The sequence below is a fragment of the Parasteatoda tepidariorum genome, chromosome 1 (assembly GCF_982258835.1).
Source record: "Parasteatoda tepidariorum strain Cologne lab strain chromosome 1, Ptep-v5.0, whole genome shotgun sequence".
In the NCBI taxonomy this organism is placed as follows: domain Eukaryota; kingdom Metazoa; phylum Arthropoda; class Arachnida; order Araneae; family Theridiidae; genus Parasteatoda; species Parasteatoda tepidariorum.
The window spans coordinates 95,918,954-95,932,272 of record NC_141755.1 but is presented as its reverse complement, the minus strand read 5'-3'; the positions used below and the strand labels follow the sequence as shown (position 1 = coordinate 95,932,272).

At 31.5% G+C, this 13,319-nt stretch overlaps 1 protein-coding gene across 4 annotated transcripts in view; it reads right to left on the bottom strand.

The window, feature by feature from the left end:
- Positions 1–6,306: 6,306 nt before the first annotated feature.
- LOC107441922 (mitochondrial sodium/calcium exchanger protein) overlaps positions 6,307–13,319 on the bottom strand; it is a 72,097-nt gene continuing 65,084 nt past the window's right edge. For all 4 annotated transcript variants that reach the window (XM_016055331.4, XM_016055334.4, XM_016055333.4 and 1 more), the window contains exons 14-17: positions 12,530–12,605; positions 9,754–9,834; positions 9,585–9,655; positions 6,307–6,838 (exon numbers count right to left, since the gene is read on the bottom strand). In XM_016055331.4, the coding sequence (XP_015910817.1) occupies positions 6,647–6,838; positions 9,585–9,655; positions 9,754–9,834; positions 12,530–12,605 (420 nt within the window). In that variant the 3' untranslated portion in view covers positions 6,307–6,646. The remainder of the gene's footprint in view (positions 6,839–9,584; positions 9,656–9,753; positions 9,835–12,529; positions 12,606–13,319) is intronic.

Here is a 13,319-nt window from a genome sequence, read left to right as displayed (position 1 = left end):
AGCATATAATTGTAAACTTTAATTTTATGTTATAATAACCCACGACTTTCAACTGTCATTGCCAGACTGTATTTAGGTACGATAAAATTTTTTTTCTATGGTGTTCAAAGGGAAAGTAATTCTACCTTAGAAATAATAGCAAGTTTAAAGGCCACTGAGGTAAGTTATTTTTTGGCATTATTTTAACAGAGGTTATTTGTAAGATCAGGCATGTTTATTTGGGCTATTTTTCAGGTTAGTTATATATATATATATAAAAAAGAAAAATTGTTTGATAATACATCATAATTGTAAATTTAAATTTTATTTATTGTTAATGAACCCAAGGAAATAAATAATGTAAAGCATAAGTCCACGTAATTGAACAGGCAATTGAATAGTTGTCAATATTTATTCTTTTTAATTGACTTTTAATTTCAGTGTTAGGAATTTTTTTTTCAGAAGGGATTAAGTTTCATTGATTCTTTTCCCACCTCTTGTTTGAACTTTGCAGTTAAGCAAATGTTCCATTTATAATGTTTTGATATTCATTATTAAATGCAAACTTTTCTTTTTGCAAAGAAATTTGAAATGTACTGAGTAAAAAATATTTGCAAATGTCAGGGGCCAGGTACTTTTTGTGTTGCGTTGGTATTGTTTTTTCTGTCAGAATGCATTTTATTTGTGTGAAAAATTTATCTTTGTTTTGCTTTACAGTGGACATACAAAAATGTCATCAAAGAGCTTTACCATGACTGAAAGTTACTTATGTTATGACCCCCTGAGGTGGACTGGAACATTTTTTTGTTTCTGTCCCGTTTTGAGTTTGATTTACTCCAAATAAGCACATCAACCATGTAACACCTTATAACGCTAAATATCTTTAAAGGTTTCATTACCGAAAGTTTGCGATATTTTCCAGTCACTGAAATCATTGATAGTCTCTCCAATCAGACAGTAATAGACACAAGACATATAACTCTAAATGTCTACTCTAAAAAATGCAAAGATATCTTATTCCGTTTGAAAACTGTCGTTGAACGGCCGACCCAATTTTTTGGGTTTATGAATACTTATGTTGAACTCCGTAGCCTTGTAATTTTTAACATAATCCAGGAGACAAGGGAATTTCTGGATCAAGTTTTGGGAGCTATTTGCTTTCATGGAGGACTTTTTGATGGAACTGGCCCGCATTTGCTTTAGCATTGTGGAGAGGAAAACTTCCCACGGTTAACCTGAAGGCAAGGGGACTCTAACCTATGATCCGTCTACCACTGAGGATATTTTTCGTCAACACTGGTCAGTGCAAGTCTGATGCCGATTTCGTGTTAACCAGCCATCGCTAGGATTCGATCCTGTTACACCCCACCGGAAGGTGGACGTTCTATCCCCTGAGCAATCACAGCTCGGGCAAAGATATCCTAGCTGTCATTGAACAGCAGACCCAATTTTTTGGGTTTACGACTACTAATGTACGTACCACGTAGCCTTGTAATTTTGAGCCCAATCCAGAAGACAAGGGAACTCTTGGGTCAAGTATTGGGAGAAATTTGTCATCGTGGAGAACTTGTTTAGGGGACTAACCCGCATTTGCGTTACATTGAGAGGAAGACCGCGAGAACCTCCCACGGTTAGCCTGATGGCAAGAGGACTCTAAGCCATGATCCGTCTACCACCGTATTTCACGTCATCACTGACCGGTGCATGCCGAATGCGAAAATCGTATCGACCAGCCATCGCTGGGATTCGGTTACTCAAAATCTAATTCTAACTTTTAACTCAGCCATTCTACTCACTTATATTATAGTAGGTTATCTAAACTACAAAATACGCCCATATGTGCCTAACTTGCTACTATATTTAAATGTTTAAGATTCGGCCATGCAATTTATAACTGTAGAGGAAAGGAAATATGTTTTCTTTGTAGCCAATCTACTTTTAGAAATTGAACTTTTCCAGAAATTGTAATGAGCTTCATTCCACTAATTCTAGACGATGTTCAAAATGGAAGCAGATCATAAAAGTAAAAAAAAAATATTTCTTACACTAATGCAAAAACTAAATATACTCTCAGCCAAAATCAAACTTTTCATATTCTGCATTAGTTTCTAATGCAAAAGCAACAAAATCAATTGGCATTCAGAGAAGCTTCTCTAAAGTCTCTAGTCCGTCTAATTATCCAATTCCATTTCAAAAACATAAATCAAGAATTGGAAAAATCTCTTCATAATGTCCGTTCACACCAAAAGATGATTACTGCTCGAAAGTTTCCTCACTTGAGTTGAAAACAGCTATTAAAAATTTTCACCAGTACCTGATAATATACACAATAGTTTGATTAATCATCTATTTGACTGTCTCTTCCTAACTATCTTAAAACTGTTCAATAGTATTTGGATGGGGGGGGGGGATTTCCTGTAAAAAGGAGAAACCTGGAAAAGACCTTACAAATCCTTTAAACTATAGACTGATAGTTCTCTGTAAACTGTTCGAAAAGATTATCAATGCTAGACTGACACATTTACTTAAAAGCAGAAGCCTCTTATCTCCAAAACAAGTGGATTTATGAAATATCGTTCCACTATAAATATTCTATTGCTTTTAGAAACCGAAAGTGTTGCGGCAAATGTTTATCTTGACATGCTTGAGGTACGGTTAATGACACAAATCGAAACTGATTCTACGGATTACATCTTGCAGTAAGATGGAACACCGTCATGCTGGGGTACTATGGTTCGCACATTTTTAAATCAACATCTTCCAAACCGTAGGATCGGTCGAAGTGGAGATGCCGACGACATCGTCTGCTCTTGGCTCTGAGATCTCCGGACTTGACACCCTTCGATTTCTACCTATGAGGTTATGTGAAAGATAGGGTAAGGTGTATGTGCTTCCCATGCCCAAAATAATTATTTATTTTAAAACCGTCGTTGAGCAGCCGACTAAATTTTTTTGGGTTTGCTGCTCTTGTATTTTTGAACTCCATCCAGAAGACAAGGGAACTCCTGGATCAATTATTGAGAGAAATTTGCTTTAATGTAGGACATTTTGATGGAACTTACCCTCATCTGCGTTACATGGAGGGGAAAACCTCCATATGTTAGCTGGATGGCAAGGGGACTCTAACCTATGATCCGTCTACCACTGAGAATATTTTACGTCAGCACTGTGGACAGTACAAGTCGAATGTGGAATTCGCATCGACCAGCCATTGCTGGGATTCGAACCCAGTTCACCTGATCGGAAGTGATCTTTATTATTTAATAATTACATTTTTCATTGGTCTGAACATTAGAAATTATTCATGTGGTCTTATTTTTCATAGTATGGTCTCTAATGAATTAAAAAAAATTTTAAAAATTGCAAGACAGTTTCTTTTTCACAAATTTATTGATAAAAATATTTTTTTTTTATTAAACAAGTCTAAAATAATAGTTGTATAACATAACAGGTTTGGGATATAGTTGCACTTTACAATATTCATTAAATGTTTTACTCTTACTATAAGTAATACAAAAAAAATCTCTCATACATTTTTAACAAGCAGTAATTTTTGTTATAGGAAGAAAAAAAAATTAAAGTCATAGCCAAGTTCAGTTAAAACGCTGCAGAATTTTCTTTTTATAGATGCAGTTTAAATTTGGAAATTTAATGCTTAGTAATTTCCGTTCTGAGACATTCTTTCTGAATGAGTTATTTTTGTAGTGGTTATAACAAATACGTTTCTGACACATATATAAAAAAAGAAAGAAAAACGTTTTGTCAGTATTTTTAAAATCGTATTCTTAGGGCGCTTTTTCATTACACGACACGATACCGACAAAATCGGACGACAAATGTGTGAACGACAATGTCGTTGCCGGATCGTTCAAGCAATTGTTTTTTCACTTGTCCGATATCGTTAGTCCGAGAAGTAGAAATTCTTGTTCAATCAATGTATTGAGTTTGAGTGTGTAGAGACATAAAATTTCAATAATTTATTTGAACGTGTTTTGAAAAATTATAAGTTTTAGTTTTGAATTCGTTTTGGCAACGGAGTTAGATATATAATAAATGTTGTTGTGTTCTAAAATGCTTAAGAAATAAAATATGTTATTTTTTTGATAAAATTATTTGTAGTATAGTAAATTGGCATTCATTTAATTCAGTTGGCACAAAGACCCAACAAGTGAGCAGTTGCTTGTGTTCTGCTGTGATTTTTTTCGGCAAACTTTAAATATGCCGGATGATAATCGTCGTCTCAAACTTCTTACTTTATTTTAGAAGAAAAAAGCTAGCAGTGCAGAAACGTTTTTGGGTGCACGAAATGGTACTTACGTATTAACGCCACCGCAGCTACAGATTTGGCGGTTTTTAAGTGCCGCTAATCTACAGCCTTTATTGGCGCAACTTCTGCAACAACGTAAGTACGCACGAAATAAATGAGGCAAGATATGTTGAAGAAGATTTTTATGTGCTTTTCCATAAGCTACAAAAAGTCCCAAATAAATTTTTTAATTACGTCCGAATGAGAGAAACCAAGAACAAGAATGATGTTAATGAGGAATAATTTTTATATGGCTTTTGAGTTGGCGTCTGCTCGCCAACTTACGTCTGTAATCACTTAACATTAATTAAATTCTTTAAATGTTTTAAAGTATTAACGTTTTTTTAAAAATCGAATTAAAATATTAGTTTCATTTAGAATAATCTTTTTAGATGATTGTTTAAATGAGCTTTATCAAATTTATCTTATGAAGCCGCTCTACCATGTTTCAAATAAATGTTTCACTTGAATCAGGGAGCAGACGTTTTATTATTCAATCAAGCAGAAACCAGTAGTTAGATCGAGTTCTGTTTGAAATGCATAATGGTCTTTATTTGCCTTCTTATCAAACCATTACTATTATACAAAATACCATCTCTTCATTAAAGCATATAATGAATTTATAAAAATTTTCAATGAAACTTTTATGATTGTTTAAGTCTTTCAACCTCACTATAATGTAAAAAATGCAACTTCATAAAATTAAAAATTTATAACCAGACATGAGAATAAATTATATTAAACTTTTATTTTCAAATTTTACATTTGACATGATCTAATAAAAGATTAAAATTGATTAAAAGAATAAAATAATGATATCAAAAGAGGAGATAAAACAGGAAAGATGCACAACAACTAATAAAATCGCCACGATTTGAGGAGAAATTTGCTTGCCTAACCGACATTCAATTCCGACAAACGATATCGCCTTGTCGGATACGACATAATCGTTATCGTATCGGTGAGTGAAAAAGCGCTCCGTTGCTGACCATGTATTTTACTTGACCCTCTGTCGTTCGCCGACAATCGGATCCGTTTTGTCGTTATCGTGTCGTGTAATGAAAAAGCGCCCTTTAGATGGCACGAAATCAACAGAAATTTTTTTAAAAGAAAGATTTGTAAATAAAATGAAATAAAATAGTAATAACAAATCCTGTCATATATATATATATATATATATATATATATATATATATATATATATATATATATATATATATATATATATATATATATATATATATATATATATATATATATATATATTCGCTTGCTTATTTTATCATGGCTAAAAATTATTTCGAGGCAGAGTTGCAAATTAAGGAAAAATGTTACATTATCAACCACATTTTTTGTATGTACTGTCATTAATAATTTTTTTTCAATGGTAATTAATCTTGGCAAAAACATTCGTGAGCTTAGCTTATGACACCTCATTAGAATCGTAATTATAAAGTGAATGTCGTTACTAACGAGCCATCTTCGTTATCACAGCATTAGCCGATGATTTATTTGATCCATGTGGACTTAGATTTTTATTCAATTTAATTCTCTCAAATAAAAAGAAATACGTAGAAATATGGTAGTTAAAAAAAAATCTATCATTTAGTATCATTAAAAGTATAATTATGGTTGTATAATCCCAGTAGCAGAAACCTTTGTATAGATTTGCAACACAATGGAAAAATTCTAAAATGTATCTGCAGAGCTTGACGTAAAAAAATTGTATTCAAAAGTTGCACTTGGTAGGTTCCGAAGCTCTAAAAACCAAAAGTGTCCAAAACTACAATACATGATGAATTAATTGCACTATTAAAAGAAAGCACTTAAAATTATATGAGACTTAATTAGAGAAGAGGAAAAATTCTCTTATTAAATAATATTCATACTTTTCTGATTAAGTCGTATAAAGATTTCAAGTATTTGAGAAGATTAAAGATGTGAATATACAGAGAAGATCCATTTTTTGAATTAGTCAGCAGTTTTTTTTATTTATTTCAATTTATTTTTTAAGTGTTTGATTTGTTTTTGTTTGCAAGCTTAAAATCTATCTTAACTATTTTTGAGCCGGGACCTTTTGTCCTGATAAATTTTTAAATTCGTAGCTCCAACTTTCTTCTAAATGCTTTTTTGTAACATTTTCGGAACAGTGCAAAAAATATACCTTTCTATGACATCATAAAGTTCTAAATCCAATACAATAATGAGTTATATTGATATTTATATTGGCCATAACCATTGCTTAAGCATACGAAAATAATTTCCAGCGAAATTTGTTCTTGTAGTCAGTTTGGCGAATGTCTGGTACACAATTAACAGAAAAATTATAGTTCAATAAAAAGTGTATCAGGTGTTCTGCATTCACAATGAGAACGTGAATATTTTAAGTTCTTCAAGCACTGATAGAGTCATGAATGTTAAGTAGAGAGTTATAAGAACGATGCTGTATAGTCTTTTGGTTTGAAACTTCCATAGGGTCATAGTTATTGCTGTGGTGAAAAGTCCAATTCCAATAGCACAGAATAAGAAGAAAAATTGTGGCGAAAATTTCAGCTGCAAAGAAAGAAAAATTAATCTTCTAAGTGCGAAGAATTTCTTAGGATTTTCAGCATAGTTTTGGCATCTACTGTGCGCAGGGTAATCCATAAACTCGATTGAAAAATTCAGGTTAATGAATGGCAACGAGACGATGAAAACTTACCATTGAACATGGCGTCGCAAATCCCATTGAAAGAGTGAAAATTTCAAGAAAGTCTCCGAATTTTGAGAAGAAAAATTGAGATCAGTTCCAGATTCTGCCTAAATTAAGCACTTCTTTGGTATTCTCTATAAAGCGCTGATGATTTTTATTAGTTTCAGTTGCAGGTTGTACAATAAAGCCACTTCGAACAACTAAAGTAACAATTAATGAAATTAATTCCTTTGCTGTTAGCAAGTTTGTAGTATCTTTTGTAGTTGTTTTCCTGCGTGATTTTGAGACCTGCGCGGGCTTTTTTCCCCCTCGATTTTCACCTTGTCAAGCGTGGTTTGCGACTACATGTTCTCTGATAAATTTTCCTCTTCTTGATGTTCCTTATCACCCATTTGCATTTGCTGGTAGAATTTCCTATTACCCTGTACATAAAGTACAGGTTGGTAACCCTATCATCAGCAGAGTATGTTAAAGCATTAAATCATCCGTTAAAACACATACTCTGCATCAACAGAGTATGTGTTTTAACGTAAATTTGGTCCCTCAGTGAACTGATCGTTAAGTCCCAGTAGAATACCAAAGTCAAGCATCACTGGCTGCGGTCGGGTGACCATTTGGATCATTTTACGAAGGGACCGGGGGTGTGCGGTATTGGTCATTGTTAAACTGTTCTATCTTAAAGTGATCGACTACGTCCAAGTAGTCGGGCTACCGAAGCGGGGGTGCCATCCCCTCTACAGAGGATCAATATTGTGATGGCATGTCTTCGGATTATCCTCAGGGATATTTCCCAGGCCGTCGCCAATAGCCCATTGTGAAACTCTTGTGCGACGTAAATAAACTACTACAATAGCAAAATAATTTTTTTAACATGTTACTTGTAACGAAATGAATGATAAATAGAAATAACTGTACTTAAAAAAATATTGTAACGTTTATAAATAAGATGAAAAAGTATTCTAACTCGTTAACGAGACTTAAATCATTACTACACTTTGAATAAGAAATGGCTCTTATCTTTCTTGTATTAAGTTTTTTGTTTATAAAAATCTGAATATAAATATTAAAATTTATTAACATCCAATGTCTTTTTTTCTCTTATTTTTTACTAATTTTCAAAAAAAAAAAGAAAAAAAAAAAAGCTCAAACTTATAAAACAAAGATCTCGGGAGAGATAAATAAATTTTTCTGCAACAATAGAAAAACAGTTATTTAATGCGAAAATTGAGAAAAATCACGAGTTTCTTAAATACTTGCGCTAAGTTTGCAAATAAATATGGCTCTTCCACCACGTTTAATTTCAACTCTGTAGTTGCGTTACATAATACATAGAGCTACAGGGTGGTCCGCATGGAATTTTTTACTAAACATTTAATATCTTTTGAACTAATTATCAAATGTGAAATTTATTTTATTCCATTGTACTCCATTTTACATTTTTTTTGTACACCTATATAATTTCAATTCTTTCGTCTTAAAAATTTTGCGCAGCAAAACAAAATGTAACGTAAAGTTTAACACCCAAAACCAAGGAAGTGATCTCACTCATAGTTTCTTAATATGGAGAGATAAATAAATCCGGAATGCACATGTACATAAGATCAGTATACCAGCACATGTATGCCAGCTATGCACATGTATATAAGATCTATTAGTTGTGTTTTGCTGTTAAATATTGTCGAAGTAGTCTAACTTTTAAAAATTCTTCCTACTCAAATTATTATTTAACCGTAGAATTTGGCAGTCAAGCATATGTTTAAATTATTGATTTAAAATGGTGGATAAAACAACTTTCTTAAATTTTTCAAAACTTATCATAACTTTTAAAACATACATTAATACATAAAAATCGCGTTACCACCAATAAAACTTTTCCTTGACGACAGTACAGATCGACAGCTACATTTTATAAAGGGTTTAACCCTTGACGCAGAATTTTTATTAAACATATTTTTCATGCTTTTTTCATTATTTGTAGTAATTTAAGTGAAAATAAGTGAAAAAAATTATATTTAGCATTTTAATAGTTTATTGTTGTGAAATACAGCATCCTTTTTTTTGCGTTAAAGGCGAAATCTTCCAAACACAGCTCTCTTCCAAAGAAAAAATGTTTCTAATTTGCAGTTATTTAGATTTAAGAGAAATATTTATCATTGAAATATTTTTAATTTATAAAATCAACTAAAGATAAATTTTTGAATAGGAATGAAACATGAAACAAAAAATTCAAACTACTTTCTTTGGACTTTATATTTTTGTACAAATATAATTCCTATAAGAAACAGATTTTTTTAGTAACTATTAGACTGTTCCTATTCCTATATATATATATATATATATATATATATATATATATATATATATATATATATATATATATATATATATATATATATATATATATATATATATATATATATATATATATATATATAAAAGGGACACCAGCGTCCTATCTGCGTCAAAGGGTTAAAGGGGATTGCATTAGTTCATGTTGCAATACATTGTCGAAGAGCTTTTTGCAGTTCATCGTCACAGCTCAAAATGCGCGCTTAAAATGGGCAATTACGAAAATGGACAAAGCTTGGAATGAGCGTTAAAACTTACCGGATTCTTCGGTGGGATTCGTCCTTTAATTATTTCAATAATACACGGTATCCCCAAGCCAAGCAATAAAGCTAAGAAAAAAATTTAACAAAATATAAAATTAATTCAGTTTGCTGACTTTAATGTCTATTTTTTTTCCTTAAAAAAATTCTTGTTTGATCTTTCTTACCCAAGAGTGGTCCACCATAGCATGCAGAAATAGCCATTCTGGGAAAGTTCTTCCTGGCAACAGCTACATTTGACAGGAAATCTGCAAATTGAAATTACTAAAATTGTCACACACATTTCAAATTAATGCAAATGTCACACAAGCAACGTAATTGAAGCAATCAATAAATGAAAAATACCACAATTTTGATATTTTTAAAATCAATGAATAAAAGAATAGTAGAATCCCTTTTTTCAAAATCATTATTTTAAAGAAGCATATTCCCAATTCAGAACAATTTCAATACAAAAAACTCGGATTGCACAGGCTTTTACGTAAGAGAGTCAGATGGAAAAATTGATTTTTTTTAATTGAAATATTATAATTCCACAGTGCAATAACAAAAATATCAATTTGTCTTAAATTAAAAGACAAAGTGTGTTCACAACAGTTTTGAATTGGAAAAAAATATTTCGCTCACTTTATCCTAAAATAAAATCAGGAGATTTTCAGCTTTTTATACGAAACTGTACGTAAATCAAATTTATATTATAGTTTTTTTTTCAATAAATCCTTATATTATATTTGCTTAGAACATCTTTTTATTCAAGAAATTTTTCTTAAAATAACTAAAATTCGAAAGCTTTGAATCTTCTGATACTTTAATTAATTCCTCTACACTTTGAAGTTCGAATGTTTTTTTCTGAATTTATTGAAAATATCCTAAAAAAATATTATGCTAGTTATGGAGTTCCTCCATGTTTATCTTTGGTTGAAAGACAGGGGCGTATTTTGAATAATCAAGTTATGCAGATTGTTTTTGAGCCCTCATGAAATAAATACAAATTACCTCAAAATGAAATTTTAATATTGAAATGATAATTAAAAAAAATTATGTGTTTAACTTGGAACATGCTCATATAAATATTTTGCACTTATCATTTAATATAAATTATTCAATTTGCAAAATAATTTACGCAGTCACTTTACCACAATGTTAAATGAATTAATATTCTCATCTTGTTGCCATATGTTTTTTTCCACCCATTTGTGCTAAATGCATTTAATTAATATGCAATTAATATGTCACAGGGAAAAATTGACAAACTAAACTAAAGAATTCTGGGGAAAATAAAACCCGTTGTTTGTGGTGAATATCTTTTAACTGAAATTTAAATATCCAAAATAGGGAAAATACATATCTGTTTTATTATTATTAGAAATACTATATTTATATTTTTTTTATCTAATATACATGTCTCTAAATGAATAAGAAACCTATTAGTTAAGAATTTGTGGTGTCCGCGGTTCAGGGAAATTTCATAAAATTCCCTCCTTTACAAAAAAATCAAGACGATTTTGATAAAATGTTTTGGTTTAATAAAATGCTTGATTTTTTTCTCAAGCTTGCTAATCAACGAATTTGTCTTAAAATGAGAATTATCCTTAGAGTGTTATTGTTTATGAGGAGTATAATTTGTGTCATGTTTGAATAAGTTTGAATAAGGCAAACAGTGTGAATAAAACATAAAGGCTGGGAAATGTGTATAATGCTGTTTCGGTTCTATAAGCAAGAAAATTTCTCAGGATCTAAACACAAAATGGCAGTAGAAAAGTATCAAGACAAACACGTTGAAAATAGAAAAAAAAAATAGTTTAACAAGTAGACACAAACTTCAACAAGATAATAATGGAAGGGGAGATAAGAATCAGGTCTGAGGAGATTCTGTGGGAACCTTAGGGTGCAGGTTTTAGAAATTAAATTAGAATAGATTTCCAATGATATGGTGATGATACTAGAAAGACCATCAACTAAATTATAAGCATTTTACGAAATTTGAAATGATTTCCAGGAGTTAGGATCGGTAGATGAAGTGTAGTGTTGAATGTTTCTGGCAGAAGAAAACTCAAACCTATTATTGGAATTCCTATTAGAGTCTCAACCTATTTAGAGCGATTGATGACTTCAGGAAATCATTCAGTATTTTGAAACATTCTTATAATTTAGTTTGGTATTTTTCTAGCACTCTATCTTTTCTCAATGTTTGGAAATTTATTCTAATTTAATTTATATAACTTGCATCCATTCAAACCAAACTTCTTATACCGTCTGTTTTTTATATATCTCCCTCCTGAAATGATAAAATCTCCAAAAAATGGAGAAATAAATTTTTTCTCAGCTTCCTACTCTTATTTTGTGTTTCGATAATTATAATGGTTTTTGTTTGTCGAATCGAAACTATAGTATTTCGATTTCTGTACCTTAATTTGCGCTTTATTCATACTGTTTTGCTTTATTCACAAATGTGATGCAACGGCTCTGAATAGGCTAAACTTTGATCTTTCAGGTACTCCAATGATGCCTTTCTGTGATACATATGTTCATTTCTGTACCTTAATTTGCGCTTTATTCATACTGTTTTGCTTTATTCACAAATGTGATGCAACGGCTCTGAATAGGCTAAACTTTGATCTTTCAGGTACTCCAATGATGCCTTTCTGTGATACATATGTTCATTTCTGTACCTTAATTTGCGCTTTATTCATACTGTTTTGCTTTATTCACAAATGTGATGCAACGGCTCTGAATAGGCTAAACTTTGATCTTTCAGGTACTCCAATGATGCTTTTCTGTGTTACAAATGTTAATAATTTGCTATAGGTTAGTAAATAATCAAGAGTTGTAATAGTGGCGTGAGTGTTACTTAGAAAATAACAGTTGGTATAACGAATGCATAATTGCTATCGAACAAAAAGCAGTTATATACTTTTCTTTAATTTAATACAAAATAAATACCTGATATAGAATTCCCCCAAGCTAGGATTGTCAAGCCTAAAATGGAATCACTCAAATCAAAAATCACTCCAATGACCTTAAAAGATAAACACATTTTAACATTTCTGTTTCATTAGTGTATACATTGCCCATGAATAACATGGACTCATATGATTATCAACTAAATAAAGAAGACATAAAAAGGACTGTGAATTATTGTTATTTTTATTTGACTAATTCAGATTTTTCGAACAAAGATAACGCTATTTTTAGATAAAACGTTCCACTCATAATGCAAAGTAATTCAAAATGAATATAGGGATTATAAAAAGCTATAACTATTTAAGGAAAAATAATTATCAATAAGATTAACATGAACTTCAAAATTCCTATATGTAAGGTGTCTGTGTTAGAATTTAACAATTGTCACTCTGCCATCACAATGCAGGGAAGATTTCGTCAGCGTTGCAAGTCAAGAACCTCTAAATGGGAACATGATACGCAGATGGCATAGGATGCTTGATAAAACGGGATGTTTGGGCAAAGGAAAAGTAGCAGATGACCACGTATTTCCACGGAAAACATTGAAAGAATTCGCCGCACGCGGGAACGAATCCCACGAAAATCGACGTACGAAGGCAGTAGGAAGTTACAAATGCCACAAACAACGGTATGTCGTGTTCTCAGACAGAGGCCGCAACTAAAACAGTACAGAATTCTATTTGTGCTGCAATTGAAACAGGGAGACTACGGCAAACGTATGACTTAAGCTAAGCTTATGCTGGAAAGCATGGAGGATGAAACAATGGCT